At 35.2% G+C, this 16519-nt stretch overlaps 1 protein-coding gene across 1 annotated transcript in view; it reads right to left on the bottom strand.

The window, feature by feature from the left end:
* Positions 1-16519, bottom strand: part of Kdm1a (lysine demethylase 1A) — a 63885-nt gene that overhangs the window by 22799 nt on the left and 24567 nt on the right. The window contains 5 exon segments of the mRNA XM_047559882.1: positions 1883-1989; positions 3063-3155; positions 3765-3843; positions 7138-7271; positions 12585-12644. Of these exon segments, the coding sequence (XP_047415838.1) occupies positions 1883-1989; positions 3063-3155; positions 3765-3843; positions 7138-7271; positions 12585-12644 (473 nt within the window).

Here is a 16519-nt window from a genome sequence, read left to right on the forward strand (position 1 = left end):
ACTATCATCTTTCTATCCAGTTCTCTAAAATACCTCTCCATGTACAGGATGTGTAGGGGCCGCCCATAGAGAAAATGTTTGTTGATAGATTTCAACACTTTTAAATACCAACTTTCTACCACTGTGATTTGATTCGTGCCCACCAATCCCTATAATCCCAACAGTCAGCTGTGAAAGGTTTTTTTCCTCTTGAGATGGGTCTTGCTATGTTCCTCAGGCTGGTCTTCAACTTATGGGTTCAAGTGATCCTCCCACCTTAGCCTTCCAAATTGCTGGGACTATAGGCACTGCGCCACCATGTCCATCTTAGCTATGAGTAATTTAAAAAACAAAAGTTTTTAAGTTATAAATGGGCACAATACCTCTATTTTTATGCTGTGCTGAGGATGAAAGTCAGTGCCTCACACATGCTAGGCAAGCACTCTACCACTGAGCTATTAACTCCAGCCCCAGTTGCGAATGATTTGATAAATATTTCTCTGACAAATTATTCTCCAATGTAGCCCGCTTCCCAAGGGCAAAGCCTACTGAACATAAGCTGTTGACAACAATAACATTCATCACTAAATAGGCCTAGGTACCTCTGCTGACTAGGGAATTTCAAGTACAGGAAAACCTTACTGAGCTTAGTGATAATTTAGTAATTGTGTATAATATGAGAATACTCTATAAACTCCAGATAAGCAAACAAACAAAAACCCCAAAGACAAACCTACAAACTAATTATAAACTCCACATGGGTAGGGATTACAATAATCCCATTATTACTTACCAGACAAATGTTTTCTGAATTAATAAAGTATCATTTTTAATAAAAGACTATATTGAAATATTTAATTTTGATTTCCCCATACTCTATTGTTCAGGTTATATGAGAAGGACTTTTTTAAATGACGGGAGCTCAGGGAGCCTTCGAGTCACTGGAAAATAATCCAATTTCAAAAATTATTCATGAAAATAATTTTCATAGTAGCATCCTAATGTGATGCTCTTCCCCCAGTCCTTTGCCATCAACCCTTTCCTTCTTCAGTTTCTATTTCTCCAGGACTCAAAATTAAGAGGATATTCTGGAGGCTGCAGTTGTAGCTCAATGGTAGAGTGCTCACCTAGCACGTGTGAGGCACTGGATTCAATCCTCAGTACCACATAAAAATAAATATATTGTAAGAGGACATCTTGGCTTTATCATTACCTAAAAGATGGCTCCCACCTAAGAAACAACTCGTTTTCTTTGACTATTAAACAGGGAATAAAATTCATCACTGAAAACAATTGCCTCCTACAAAAGGTAAAGTCCATGAAGATCCCAAATTGAGAGTTAACTGCAAGAAATAACTGAAAATATCCATCCTTTATAAACTTTATTCACTAAGCGCTTTTAAAAAGCTTTACTGTCAGAACTGCCACTCCCTGCCCCTGGTACTGAGATTGAACTGAGGGACACTCAACCACTGAGCCACATCCCCAGACCTTTTTATGTTTTATTTTGAGACAGGTTCTTGCTAAATTGCTTAGAGCCTTGCTACACTGCTGAGGCTGGCTTTGAACTCATAATCCTCCTGCCTCAGACTCCCAAATTGCTGTGATTATAGACGTGCATCACCATGCCTGGCTACTGTCACAAATTCTTTATCCAGGGGCTGGGAGTGGTAGTTCAGTGATAGAGTACTTGCCAAACACATGAAGGCCCTGGTTTTGATACCTAGCACTTCATCCAATAAAAATAGCAGTACCCAAAATACTGTACAAATATAATTGTACAAATCAATTTAGCTAAGTTCAAGGTGCACTATTCCTTGAAATTAAATTAAAATTTGTGACATAATTTACTTACCATATTTCCATTAGGTCAGGCTTCTACAACTAAAATAAAAATTCTTACCCTGGCTTCCAAAAGTGTGACATCCATTCCAAAACTTTGTAGTTGTCGAGCTGCTGCCAAGCCTGAGACTCCAGAGCCAATAATAATTACTTTTCCTGTCTTTTTAGCTAAAAGCAAAAAGAACAACAAAAATAAAATTTTTTTTTGTAGTTAGTTCATGTATATAGTTTTTTCTTGATGAAAACCTCTGGATTAACATATCATGAGGTCTTAAAAGTGAATCAGTTATTTTCTCAAATATGGAAGCTATCTGAAAACAAATTAACAAAATCTGAAGCTTAGAAAACTTTAATTCAATGTTTAACATTAATAAATCAAATGAGATACATGTTGTTTCTGTTTGTTCATGGCGTAAAGGCATACCATTTGTGTAATCATACAAATTCCTTCTCTTGAGATTTACTTTCTCATTACCTTATTCCATGTTCATAGCATGGACATGCTATGAACGACTGGCTTTATTACCTCACAATTGTACCAGGACACATTTTGGGTGTGAGTTATTTACTTTCAGCTCCATTTTTGTAGTCTCCAGTCAGTATTACTTTTGGAAGAAATATTAAAGCATGGAAAATAAATGCAATAGCTGGGAGCAGAGGCACACACCAGTAATCCCAACAACTCAGGAGGCTGAGGCAGGAGGACCACAAATTCAAAGCCAACACGACAATTTAGAGAGGCTCAAAACAACTTAGCAAGACCCTGTTTCAAAATTAAAATTAAAAAGGTCTGGGGATGTGGCTCAGTGGTAAAGAACCCTGCCCCTAGGTTCAATCCCCCAAGCTTGTCCCCAGATTTTTAAAAATGCATTAATTCTCAAAATATCCATCTTCTGGATCCCTGGCAACCATAATCCAAACACTATGAAAGGAACAAATAGTATATTTGTTTTAAAAGCAAACATGAGAGGAAGAATCTCATGTTAGTTGCATAACAAACTTCTTTCATTTTTTAAAATATACTTTTTTTTTTTAAATTGGAAATCTGATTTTTTTTCTAAGTACCTATCAAACTAGAAAGTAAGGGAAATGTACTTTTAAACGTTTTATTTTAAACTTCAGAATATTTTGACAAATACAGATTTACAAATCAAAATAAAATGTTAACATCGCATATATAATATGTGGTCCTAGATTTATAACTAAAAATCATTAAATTCACTGGCTGGGTAGGTCCTTACTTGGTAGTGGTTTTATCCTCTTATAGATGCCAAAGTTGATAAGACCATGACGCTCTAAATAACTGTGAACTCGGTGGACAAGCACAGTATCACCTATAGAAATAAATAAATTTTAAAATGTTTATTTTTACAACAGTTTAAACAGAAACCTCTTCTAACACCTCTATTTCTCCATCACGAAATCATTCCATACACTTTTCCCATAATCAGGTCATGTGACTCCTTAAATGGAAAAGTGATTCTTAGAGCTATTAGTCTACAGATCAAAGCTGGATAACAGTCTAGACAAATTATTTTAAAATATCTTGAACACATCTGTTGACATAACTTAAACAATCAGGAAAACAAAAATGGAAAAAAGCTGGACACAGAGGCACACTCCTGTAATCCCAGCAACCCAGGAGGCTGAGGAATGAGGATTGTCAAGTTTTAGTCCAGTCACAGAAATCTGGCAAGACCCTGTCTCAAAACAAAATAAAAGAAATGGGAATGTAGCTCAGTGGTAAATCACCCCTGAGTTCAATCCCCAGTACAAAAAAACTCCAAAGGAAATGGGTTTTATATAAGGTTCATTGTTGCATAATATAAGGTGAAATAAAATTAAATATGAATGAAAAAATTCACAAGGAACTAAGAACCTCGAAAGAAGTATTAATTTTGGCAATATGGTCCAAAACTAGTCCTACTGATCATGCTACTTACTGTTATAAGGTGCTTCCAACTGTTGGAGTGTAGCCTCAAATGTCAGCTGAATCTTTGGATTATCCAACCACAACTGCAACTGTATTTAAATGATATAAAACTGCATTATACACAGACAGACATATGCCACTTGACTACCTATAAAATCATCTTTCTAACTTTAAGACCTCAAATATAGGTTTTATTTTCATTCAAACAATGAAGGTTTCATTCTTAAGAACTTAATGAAACACAAAACCATGCCAGATGGATGAATTATTGAAAAAGCCGGGAATATTTAGCCTAAAAAGGAAAACATACCTAGTAACTTACCAAGGTCACACAGCTAGTAAGAAGAAAACAGGATTTCAACCTAGATTACATGATTCCAGAAATACTGAGTAGAAAAAAGCTCCAAAACCTAATAATCAATTAGAAATGCAGAGGTGGGGAGAAAGGGGTAAAGGATAAACTTCTTAGTTTGTGGTTTGTGAAACTAAATGAGTTGGTATGCTATTCACTGAAAGCAGAAATCAGATAATGAGTCTAGATGCAAGGCAAACAAGAGGAGATATTAAAGAGGCAGCTCAGAGGAGGTAAGGTCTGGAATCATCTGCTCCTGACAACTAAAGACAAACACGCAGAAGAGGGCTCCAAGAAGAAAAGAAAAGGGGAAAAGAGAGAGAGAGAGAGAGAGAGAGAGAGAATGAATATCTCAAGAAGTCATAAGCAGCTCACATAATGGCTAGTTTAAAGGACAGACAGACAGCGAGAGGCCAGAGATGACAACAACTGAGGAGGCAGGAGACAAACCAAAATCCTGTGTCACCAAAGCCAAAGGAGCAATGTGTAAAGAAAGGAGCAGTCTATTATTTCAGACACTGCTGATAAAGCAGTAAGATGAGGAATAAATAAATGATGGTACAATTTTTTTTTTTTAGTCAGTAGGTTTTAATAGGAATTCCCTTTATAGTGAAATATATATGTGGGTATTTGCAAAATACAAGACAAACTAAATACTACTATATTGAAGTCTTAACTAAAAAAGTCAACAAAGACTGTTCCATACACAAGGTTTCAACCAAAAAGGAGTCAATTTGGCTAGATGTAAATAAGCTAAATTACAAAGGGATATAACTCTACTTTTCTCTGTGGCCACTGACCAGGGAATTCCTCACATACACCAAAATCTTATACAAGTCATCTTACTTCAAACCTGCAAAAGCTCAGACCACAGGTTCTAGTTCAATAATCCTAAATTGTAGTTTTAAAATTAGGAGGCAAAATATGCCATTTAAGATTATAGAACTGACAGACAATTCTTTTTTCTTTTTTCAACTTTAACCTGGGTCAACTGTTCCCCAAAGCTTGACTTTTGGTCACAGGCCCAAGTAAAAATTGAAAACTCCCTTCAGATGAAACAAAAACATGACAATTTATCAAAAACTCCAATTGAATCAAATATTGATAGGCTACATACAAATGCTGGTTCACTTGTAAAACAAATCAGCATCAGAAATACATACTTAAGAACTTATCCACTCAAAAAACAAACAAAAACAAAAACAAAAAAACCCTGTCTTTTCTATATTGCAAAAATCCAGTATTACCTACCAACCACTCTAGCTATATGACATTTAATCCAAATTTAGCAGTGGTTTTTCAATCTAACAAATTAATCAATGATGGCTAAAAAAACAGACAAGCTAAATGACTTCTCTGAGATTTCAAAATGGTTGAGATCTGTTTCCACTTTGTATCACCCTAGATACAATGATATGCTCTAAATAGTACTTTGCCCCCTCTACTCTATAGCTAAAGTTTGTTTCTTGCAGTACCAGGGACTGAACCCAGAGCTTCATTCATGCCAGTCAAGTACTCCATCAATGAGCTACCCTGTTCTATGGCTAAAGAATTTTTGATGAACAAAAGACATGAGAGAAAAATTCACAGAAGAAAAGCAAATGACTAATACATGTAAAAAAGCAGTCAGTCTCATTAATCCAAGAAATAAAAAACAGCAGTATAGATTATCATTGCTTTTATAACAAAAATAGGGGCAGCATCTATAGCTGAATGGATTAAGAAAACAGCATATATATGCAGTCGAGTCTTACTCAGCCATAAAAAAAAGAATGAAATTATGGTATTTGCCAGTAAAGAGAGAGAATTGGAGAACATCATGCTAATGACATAAGCTGAACTCAGAGAATTGAGGGTTAATTATTTTCTCTCATATGTGGAAGTTAGAACAAAATAAAGGGGAAAGGATGGATATTGAGATATAGGGGAGATGAGTGGAGGAGGAGGAGGAGATGGGGAAGGATGGAAAAGGGGAAGAAATATAACAAAGGATGAATATAACAAAATCACACTATGTACATATAAAAATATACTACAGGTAATTCCACCTTTTGTATAGGTAGAAAGCACCAACCAAAAATAAAGAAAGATCAGTGTAGTAGAGGAAGGAGAAAAGGGGAGGGAGAAAGGGATTGAAAGGGGGCAGGGAACTATGACTGAAATGAAAAAAATCAAATTCAGTCAATGTAGGATTTTGTTAAAATGAACCCAACTACTGTGTGTTACTATACTGCTCTAATACCAAAAAAAAAAAAAAAAAAAAAAAAAAAAGAAAAAAGGAAAAGAAAAGAATAAGGGCAGGACACTGGGGGTGTTGACTGGTTCAGCCTCTCTGGGAGGCAATCTGGCAACAGACATCAAAACTTAAAAACATTTATACTCTCATAAGTTAAATTAAGTTAAAATTTTCTTTAGTATCTCTAATATAAGGAAATATTACCCACAGATAAAAGATGTATAAGACTCTTCAGGCTTAAGTATAATAAAGCAAAAATGGAAATTTAAATGTCTAATTATTAAATTAGAATCAAACTGACAGAATATTCTATAGACATTAATCATTCAGCCAGAGGAAACTGAACTAGGTGAGCAGAATAGGATAAGGGTTTTGCTCGTCCTAGAAGGAAAGACAAAGTGATTATTTTAAGAAGTTTTTTCTTAGGCTGGGTTTATAGCTTAGTGGCAGAGCACTTGCCTAGCCTGCACAAGGTGCTGGGTTCAAATTCCAGCATCAGACATAAGAAAAATGATTAAAAGTTTAAGTAAAGATACTTGATGTATATTTATGAGGTATAAAAAGGATCCACCAAAATGCATGCAAATAGGACCTCAATTTATAAAAACAAAAATTTATATATATATTTTTAAATACCCAAACAAAAAACAACTAATTTTTAACAATTGTTATCTCTGGAGTAATAGTACTACAGATAGTTCTAAAGTTCTTTCCTATTTTTTTCTCCATATTCTCTAAAAAACTCATCTGTACTTTTCATAATCCAGGTGAAAAAAGGCTTGAATGAAAACTTACTGTACGGTTTCTAATGAACAGAAAAACCTTCTGGGTCTGCTGAGGCCCACTGATGATGTCTGGAAAACAGGCTGCTTCCTGAGAGGTCATCCGGTCATGAGGAAGTCTGCTCTGGAAAGCTGCGCCCTCCACACCTAGCAAAGAAAGCAAAGGTTTGCTAGGAAAGTGCAAGTAGGTACAAAACCAGGGATGATAACATCTTGAACTCCTTGTATGCCCAAATAACACTGTGAAGTTTTGCCTCATTCAGACTGACCTCACTTTTAAAAACAAAAAACTTTCAATTTGTTTCAAAAGTTGAAACTTCCTTAAAAATCAGCCACTCTTAACATGCCCAAGTTTACATTTATTAGTGAGTGAAATAATACATAAGGTGTTTAGAACACTTTCTTCATCCATAAAATAACTTTATAATACTGGATGATGTTCTAAAATTAGCATCACTAGTAGTTTACAATAAAATTTAAAAGTGAAGAGCCAGCCAGGTATGGTAGTGCACTCCTGTAATCCCAGCAACTCAGGAGGCTGAGGCAGAAAGATCGCAAGTTTGCAGCCAGCCTCAGCAACTTAGCAATGCTCTAAGCGACTTAAGCAAGACCCTGTTTAAAAAATAATAATAACATGGGTTAGGGATGTGGCTCAGTAATAAAGTCCCTCTGGGTTCAATCCCTAGTACCAAACAAACAAAAACCCAAAACACAAATAATAATAAATAAATAAATAAGTGAGTAAATGTAAAGAGCCAGATTAAAGGGAAAGTATACTAACAGGAAACCAAGAGGCTACGAAGCAGAAAGCAAGTTGCACGCATTCTTTTAGGGTTACAGCATGGAACAGAAAGATGATTCTAAGGTTGAATAATTGACAATAGATTCTAAATACATGATTCCATCAATAGCAGCATCCATCAGTGCTCAATATTCAATTTTGGCAAGGAGTGAGAGAAATTAAGCAGACTACAGTGATAAGTCAGAAGAATGCAAGGACTATGATCTTGCTGGCAGAAACATGAGAGATGCTTTACTATATACTACATTTAAAGTATGTTACTACATATGTCATATTATACATTTAGTGTACACATACACTATATACAAGTAAAATGTTTTGAAATTCTTGAAATTGTTTAGTAAATATTTTAAAAGCTTGTGGACGAGTACATCTTTAGAAATACATTTGCAAATATGGTGCTCATATTTCTAAGATCATCTTATAATATGTAATAACCACGAGCTTACAAAAATACCAAAATACAGGGCTGGAGTGTGTAACTCTGTCATACAGAGCATGCTTACCATGAGTGAGGCCCCAGGTTCAAACCCAACATTAAAAAAAGAAAAAAAGAGAATTTAAAGAATTTCAAAATTTAATACCACTGAAATAATTATACATAAGTAACAAAGGAGGCACCAGATGTCCATATTTAATCATTTTACAGCACATAACACGAGAGGAATTAGTAAGATTAGGAGGACAGAACAATGCAGGTGAAAATGTAACTTAGATAACTATTAGGTTACTGAGGGGTCTGTTTCCATAATGACACTCAACTGGCAAAAAATACCTAGAAAAAAATAACAGTTAATAAGAGATTATGCAAAAATGACTAATACTAACAAGGGCTATTCATTAATACTGCTCTTAGGGACAAGGAGAAAAGGCTATTCATCTGCTATAGATAATGAGCATAAATACTATGTTTCACATTACTAAAATCAACAATCCTTAAATTTAACTAATTTATCTAAAATTAAGAGACTAACAATACAATTAATTATTTCTTAAGAAAAAAAAAAAGAAGAAGAAGAAGAATCAGTAAGAGCCATAATGCTGCAGGTAGAACATGAAATTTAAGACCAGAAGAAATGTTGACTATCAGGGGCACAGGTTATTTCAATAAATGTAAAATGTCCTAAAACTATACAGCTTTGCTGTCCTTATCTCCATGCCCAAATCAAAATAAACAAAAAACAAAAATCTAGACCAAAACCATCTTACATTATAAGGAACATTATTATGTCACATTAATCCTGAATAACTGAATTAACTTACTTACTTATTTATTTTTAATTTTTGACTGAGACCTGAACCCAGGGACACTTTACATTTTGAGACAGGGTCTCACTAAATTGCTGAGGCTGGTCTTGAATTTGTGATCCTCCTGTCTCAGTCTCCCAAGTAGCTGGGATCATGGGTGTGCATCACTACATCCAGTTACCAAATATCTCTTAACAGGTTACTCCTTGGTATACATTTCATGTGTATGCTATTAACATGAAAATCACTTATCCCTATTAAATTTCATTCCTCCCTGCTAAAAACAAGTCCCCCCCACCCCTTGGCTGTGTCACCATCTACATGTTTAAGAGGTGGTCAATGAAAATTCTACTAAAAAACTATTTTTCCATGAAAGCCAGAATATCCATGTGGAAAAAACCCACTAGATTTCATATTATATTTAAGTTCCCCTCATTTCAAATGTCCTTAGCAAAAATCACTCTGGTTTGAGAATATGTAACAAGAATTATTACAATGTTATAAATGTTACTTACATAAGTCATTCATGTGTCAATTTCTAAGTGTTTCTCTAAGTCAAACATCAAAAGTTTAAACAAATGCAATTAAAGAAGTTATGAGAGAGTCTAATACTCTTTTCAGTCTTTCTTCATTTTCCCCAGCACCTACCCTAGGGCACTCTACCAGTAAGCTACATCCCCAATTCTATTTTTCATTTTCTATTTTGAGACAGGGTCTTATTAAGTTCTCCAGGCTGCTGACTTCAAACTTGCATTTCTCCTGCCTCAGCCTCCCCAAATGCTGGAATTATAGACATGAACCACTGCTGTGCCTGGCCCTTTTTTCAAAGAAACAAAATATATGCTAATTTGGAACCTATTCAGTAGCTAAATTAAAACATCCTTTTTTGTAGGTTATTTCCAAAGTGTAGAAGCAGACTACTTTAGGTAATCCAACACATACATTATCTTCTTTACTGGAAAAAACTTTTAGAACAATTGTCTTTAACAATGTATTCATTTTTTTTATAAGAAATTTTACTTGGCTCTGGAATACAGTTTTGTACTTTGTTGTGTAAATGCAATTAACAAAATCCCGTGTTCTGGAAATAAGAATGTTTCAAAGATGCTACCTAAAATTTTCAGAAGCTCCAAGGCTAACTACATATCTGTTTCTCTTCTGTTCAATTACTTCCTGCTCATCAGTTCACACAGGTAATTCCAGTATCACCTACAGAATGTAATCTGTAGAACTGTCCTTTCTAATGAATAGTCTGACTGGCTCACACTCTCTGAAAGCATTTAAGAGAATAACTTAGACCTTTTGGAGTAAGTCAACTGGAGAAAGAAGAGGGAGGGAAGCAGAGGTAGGTGAGATTATAGATCCTCTATCCCATGAAATCATTTCCCCAATTCAGATAAGATACAGGTGGCATCTTGACTAGACTAAGATAATGGAAAGAAAAACAAAAACAAAAAAACACAGAAGGCCTCCATGAAAGTTACTTGCCTATGACTTTTTAACTAAAGTAGACAAATTTACTAGAACTAGATTTCTAAGTGAAAACAAAAGCCCTATAGGAAAGACATAAAAAGGCTCCTTAAAATTAGTAAACTAGAAATGCACCACAACAAGTTCTATAATAGTTTAAAAATAAAAAGAATAAATAGGAGACAGAAAAGAAAAAAATGGAGAAACATGATTTATTATACTTCAGATTTTGCATTTTTAAAGGTAAATGCCTATCTTAAATTAACCTAGTGATATAAGCAATGATAGAAGTGGCAAGATCTCTGGACTCACTCCTCCACAACTGTTGTTTAGTCATTAAACTTCTTTGGGTTTTAGGTCCAAATCCACAAAATAGGGGGGTACAGAATGCTATCTGTTTGAAGGCAGGATACTAGACAAGATGACTTCAAGTTCCTTTCTAGTGCTAAGATTTGGGATGTACACACCAAGTTGAGGTGGATTTTAAAGAAGTCAAGATATGATCCTGGCTGCAAGATACCCATGAGGATCATTCAGCTTCATTAAGAGAAGAAAGTTGATCACCTATAAGCACATTTCTAATTCTAATGGATCGTCTCAAAAATGCATACTTCTAAACATGACAAGGACCTGAAGAAAGAGCTTGAAGGGTTCAGAACAAATACCACCACTCCTGGAAACTCCTTAAAAATTATGTTTTACTAACAGTAAAAGCACCACCATTTCACATGAAAGTCCAGTTACTTTCAGCAACACACCATGTTATTTACTTAAGCAAAAAAGCAAATATTTTCATAAAAAAAAAAAGAAAATTTCTTTGAGATTAAAGCTCTAAAGCTCTAAAAGCTTTCCCCCTGACCCTCAACAGTTTCATGGAAGATCTACTTATATATCATCTGATGAAGTGTTTTTGATCAATCTGTCATAGATAACAGACTACATCAGGATTTTAACTCCTCCGAGAAAAGCATGTATTGAGTATCAACCTCTGATCCTTAGGATAGCATTTAAAGAACTATACTTGTAACATTCTGGATCCCTTTAACTACCAACTGCTGTATAAACACAGAACTACCTTTGATCCAAGAGAGTAAAATACAGATACATCCTGACCTGCTACTACATGCAAAATGCAACAGATGAGCGATTTTAAAGTATATTTGATGGAAAGTGACAACCTCCAACAATAAGTAATGCCTATTCCAATTCTATCAAAATGGTATCTATAAACCAACTTTGAACACTGGAACACACAAAAACATCCTTCAAGAGACAAAGAATGAAATCCAGACACACTACCTGGATTCCTGGAACAAACTGTTTCAGATGGCAGCCCCTATAACTTTTATGCTTTTTCCTAGAAGTTAAAATTTCTGAAAAGTGCTTTCAGTAGACTTTTTAAAATAATTTTCACCTGAGAAACAAAATGTTTAAACTGTAAATGATTAACTACATAATATTAATAGGAAAAAAGTTCCCAACACCACCTAACAACCATAATCTAAAAATATGTCACTTGCCTGTAAAGTGTGCCTGACTAGTCCTAGAATACTAGTGATTTTTTTTTTTAAGACTCAAGACCGTGGTTTCTCTCTACGTATACTGCTATGTTTCTCTTTAAGGGTTCCATGATTCCTAAGTCTGTGTTTTAGACATCATGTTTACTTTTACTGCAAAGACTGCTGATGAGAAAAAAGTACCCGCCATCTCCTCAAAAACATGAAGAGTGGAGGGCTGAGACCGGCCTGAGGACTTCAACAGGATTTGCTTGCCTTTGTTCTGGCCACACACTCTCCTATCAGACTACTCTGTCCTGTGGGTCACATTTTCCCTGCACTCCAGTTAAAATGTGGATACCACAGCCAAAAACACTTGCAAGCATCAATTCCTGACTTGGCGGCTCTTGCTACTAAGTGGCAAGCAACTAATGCCACCCTCACCTGATGCTTGGCCGTCTCCATACCCTCCAGAACTGTCGTCTTGAAGTCCTCCTGCTTGCCCTGTGGAAGGAAAGAGGAGAACTCAGGGACCTTACTCCATAAATTAAGATAATATGTGGACATAAAGGCCTAATAGTTGGCGACTCATGAAATCACCACCAACTAATAAACCCAGATTCAGAGAGTTCCTTTTTCTGGAATCAAGGCCCAGGGTATTACATCAAAATCTTCCAAATTCTCATCAGGAAACTGCAACTTTACACGCTGATTCTTGTTGATAAGTCAGTGGAACAAAGTACATGGTATTTCTAATCACTAAATTCTTGTTGTCAGTCTTATTTACTAATAGTGAATGGGGGGAAATGGATTCCAAAAGTCTTTTACTAACCACTGCTAGACTGAAAGTGGGTATGGGCACGGGTTCTAGCACCTACAGTTGCAACAATTCAACAACTCAATATTCGTTTAACTTTCTATCTAAAAAAGATAAACATAAGACAAACAAGCAAAAGACTGATAATGAAAAAAATTCTGTTCTCCTCAAAGCAAAGAACACAACTTAAAGATTCAGTTCCAAGTACTACACAGGAGGTAGTACTAGCTGAATAGGCCAATGCTTCTTTAGTAAATACAACTTCAGAACGTGCCCGAAGACACCCTGTAGTCAGATGCCAAGTACTGCAGATAGACGCACATATTGGGGGTAATAAAGGGAGGCAGGTGAGATCCTAAAGAAGTTTCTGACTTGAGCTACACAATAAGCCTTGCTAAGAAACCTTCTGATTAACATGTAGGAGTAACTTCAAGAAAAGAGTCAAAATTCAATCTGAAAAAAAATCAGGATAAATCATCTTCCAGACTCTTCCAAAATCTTTTCCCAAGACAGATGCTATGATCCTCTTAAGTCTCTAGCCACCCGATATACTACAGGAAAACTACAGGGATCTTTGGAAGATATGAAAACCCCACTTCCCACTTATCTACACCTAGACAAGCTTCATTAAACAGTCTATTTTAAAACATACATTCTAACTACAAAGCAGATTAATGATTCCACCACTTGAATTAGAAGGGAGTAGTAAAATCAAACCAAGATAGCCCTCTTTCCATAAAAATGCTCCACAGTCTCTGAGACTTTGACATCTTCATCCTTAAGCACATATTTACAAACAAAATTGATTTTTGACAATAACAGAATGTGCTGCTAGAAGGTATAATACTCCGTGTTGAAGATAAAAGAATCTTATTCTAAGATTATTTTACTATGCTCTTGTCTAAAGTGTCCTCTAGGCTCTAGAAGGTTATGCTCAGACAAGGCATAATGTGTATTATTTGTTCTTTATAATCCTTGGAAAATAACATGATCATTAAGAGAAGGTCCAATTACTAAACCCAATCTGCAAACTTATCTTGAAAATGCAGGCCCTACATTTTAAATTATAAAGTTTAAATCAGAAATAGGAAGCTCTCGATTTATTCTTGTTAAAAAAAAATAAATAAAAAGTCACAGGGTTTAAAAAAAAGGTCATTGTTTTATTTGGTTCCAAATAGAACCAAGTTGGGTAAGAACACTAAACATATTTGGAGGAAAAAAGGGGGGGGGGGGATGGATTCAGAACAGTGAAACAGTTTCAAGAATAACATTTAAACATTAGGAAAACCAGTTCCTCTCTCAAGTGATGTTCCTAATTTGGCAAGAATGAAAGTAACAATCTCTTGTCATCTTATCACTACTAAAAAATTAGATAAATAAAAACACTGTCAAGCTCACCATGAAGTCTGAATTACTTTATCCTTCCTATTCCTATCATTTTCCTTATTCTCAAACTACATGTCACACAGTAAGCTTCTTAGTTCATGCTGACCTATAGACAGGTAGATGTGACTGGTTTTTTTGTGTCAGTGGTCATAAACAGAAATGCAGATTTCTTACTCCTGACTTAGATGCTAAAAACAAAGGTAAGAGTGATAGTGTAACAAGGCAAGATGGTCTTTTTTGATATATACATACATTACACACTATATATATATATATATATATATGAAACTTTTATAAAGATAATCTTTTTAAAAATATGTTTTTTAGTTGTAGATGGACACAGTAACTTTATTTTATTTGTATTTTTTATGTGGTGCTGAGGATCGAACCCAGTGCCTCACATGTGCTGGGCAAGCACTCTACCACTGAGCTACAACCCTAGGCCCGATACTGTTCTATACATAAGAGAAAAATGGAAAATATTCAATACCCTGGGAAGATTTTTAAAAGGGATCCCTCATAACACCAAAAAGTCAAGAAAGAAATGAAATTCCAAAGTATTATTTAAGCAGAAAAACAATCAAACCAAACAGAAGGTAATGTAAACATAAAAAGTGATGGAAAACAAAACTAAAAGGTGCTTAAAATTAGCTTAAGGAAAAAGATACTTGTCTCTTGCCCTCGTTATTCTCTCATGGGTATTGAAGGTGCCTACTCTTCCAAAGAGCTGAAAAGGATCATCTTAATTAGAGGTATGCTAGACCAATTCTTCATCATTTTATAATTACAGTATGCAAACAACTGCAGTTAACTTTCCATCCAGTGTCTCTGATTAGCACTGGCATGTAATGCCCCTGCCTTAATCATCAGTTTTGAAGGCCTTTCCAGCTTAAGACCCTATTTCTGACAGAGACATTTGACAGCAGGTACACATGGATGTTATCCTCCATGAATACAAGTTCAAAAAAGAAATGAAAATATTCAAAAGCAACTTTTTAATATCACCTCAATTTGGGCACCAATTACTTCCTTTTTGTTTCATCCCAAGCCCTTTCCCCCACCACACCCTCAAGTTTTAAAGTAACGATTCTTAATATACAGATTATTTGTGGATATCTTCTCCAAACTGAAATCAAATTCTTTTGGTTTATCTTACATAACAGCCTTTCTTTCTGTTGTCTTTCATCAGATCCAATTAGTCACATGCTGGATACTTTCTCATCTTGATTCAAATACTCAAGAAACCACTCTTCCAACACCTTTTTTTTGTTTTGTTTTTGTGGGGGGTTGGGGCTGAGGTACATAACCAGGAAATGAACCCAGAGGCACTTAACCACTGAGCCACTTCTCCAGCCCTTTTTATTTTGACACAGGGTCTTGCTAAATTGCTTAGGATCTCGCCAAATTGCTAAGGCTGGCTTTGAACTTGGGATCCTCCTGCCTCAGTCTCCCCAGCTGCTGGGATTACAACCAGGCACCACCATGCCCAGCTCTTCCAACATCTTAAAGGAAGACTATGTTGGCTTTCAACTACTTTAGCAAGCATGGAGGTAAGAATCATTGGTTTGCCATTCCCAGGAACTTCAAATCACATTTTGACTAGCTTCTTGGAATAGCAATCGTATTCAGTAACTTCAGTGAACATTTTGAGACATTTGTAAATCTTTTATGAAGCAATGATTTTTAAAGAGAAGAGCAATTATCACAATGGTTAAATTTATTTATTTTTTATTTTTTTTATTTTTTGCAGTGCTGGGGATCCAACCCAGGGCCTTGTGCTTGCAAGTCAAGCACTCTACTGACTGAGCTATCTCCCCAGCCCTGGCTAAATTTATAGAATAAAGATGACTGCCAATATGTTCATTTCAAATTGAACTTGATAAATTAGTGAAGGGAACAACATTTCAAAAGTTAAAACCATCTTTCAACACAAATCTCCACTGTCAGCTGAGTTTATTTAATAATCTCATTAATTTTATGTTTACTGAATGCCTATCAAAAAACTGTCCCGTACCAATATAAAAGAATAGGTAGAGTCCTTGTTTTCAAAGAGCATATAATAATCTATTTGGAGGAAGATGAAAAATATCCAAACTTTTTTTTTTTTTTTTTTTTTTTTTTTAATAAGTGAGAAGCTAACACAGACCTCAGAATCAAGTCAGCTTTTCTACAAAAG

This window comes from Sciurus carolinensis, chromosome 1 (assembly GCF_902686445.1).
Source record: "Sciurus carolinensis chromosome 1, mSciCar1.2, whole genome shotgun sequence".
Taxonomy (NCBI): Eukaryota; Metazoa; Chordata; class Mammalia; order Rodentia; family Sciuridae; genus Sciurus; species Sciurus carolinensis.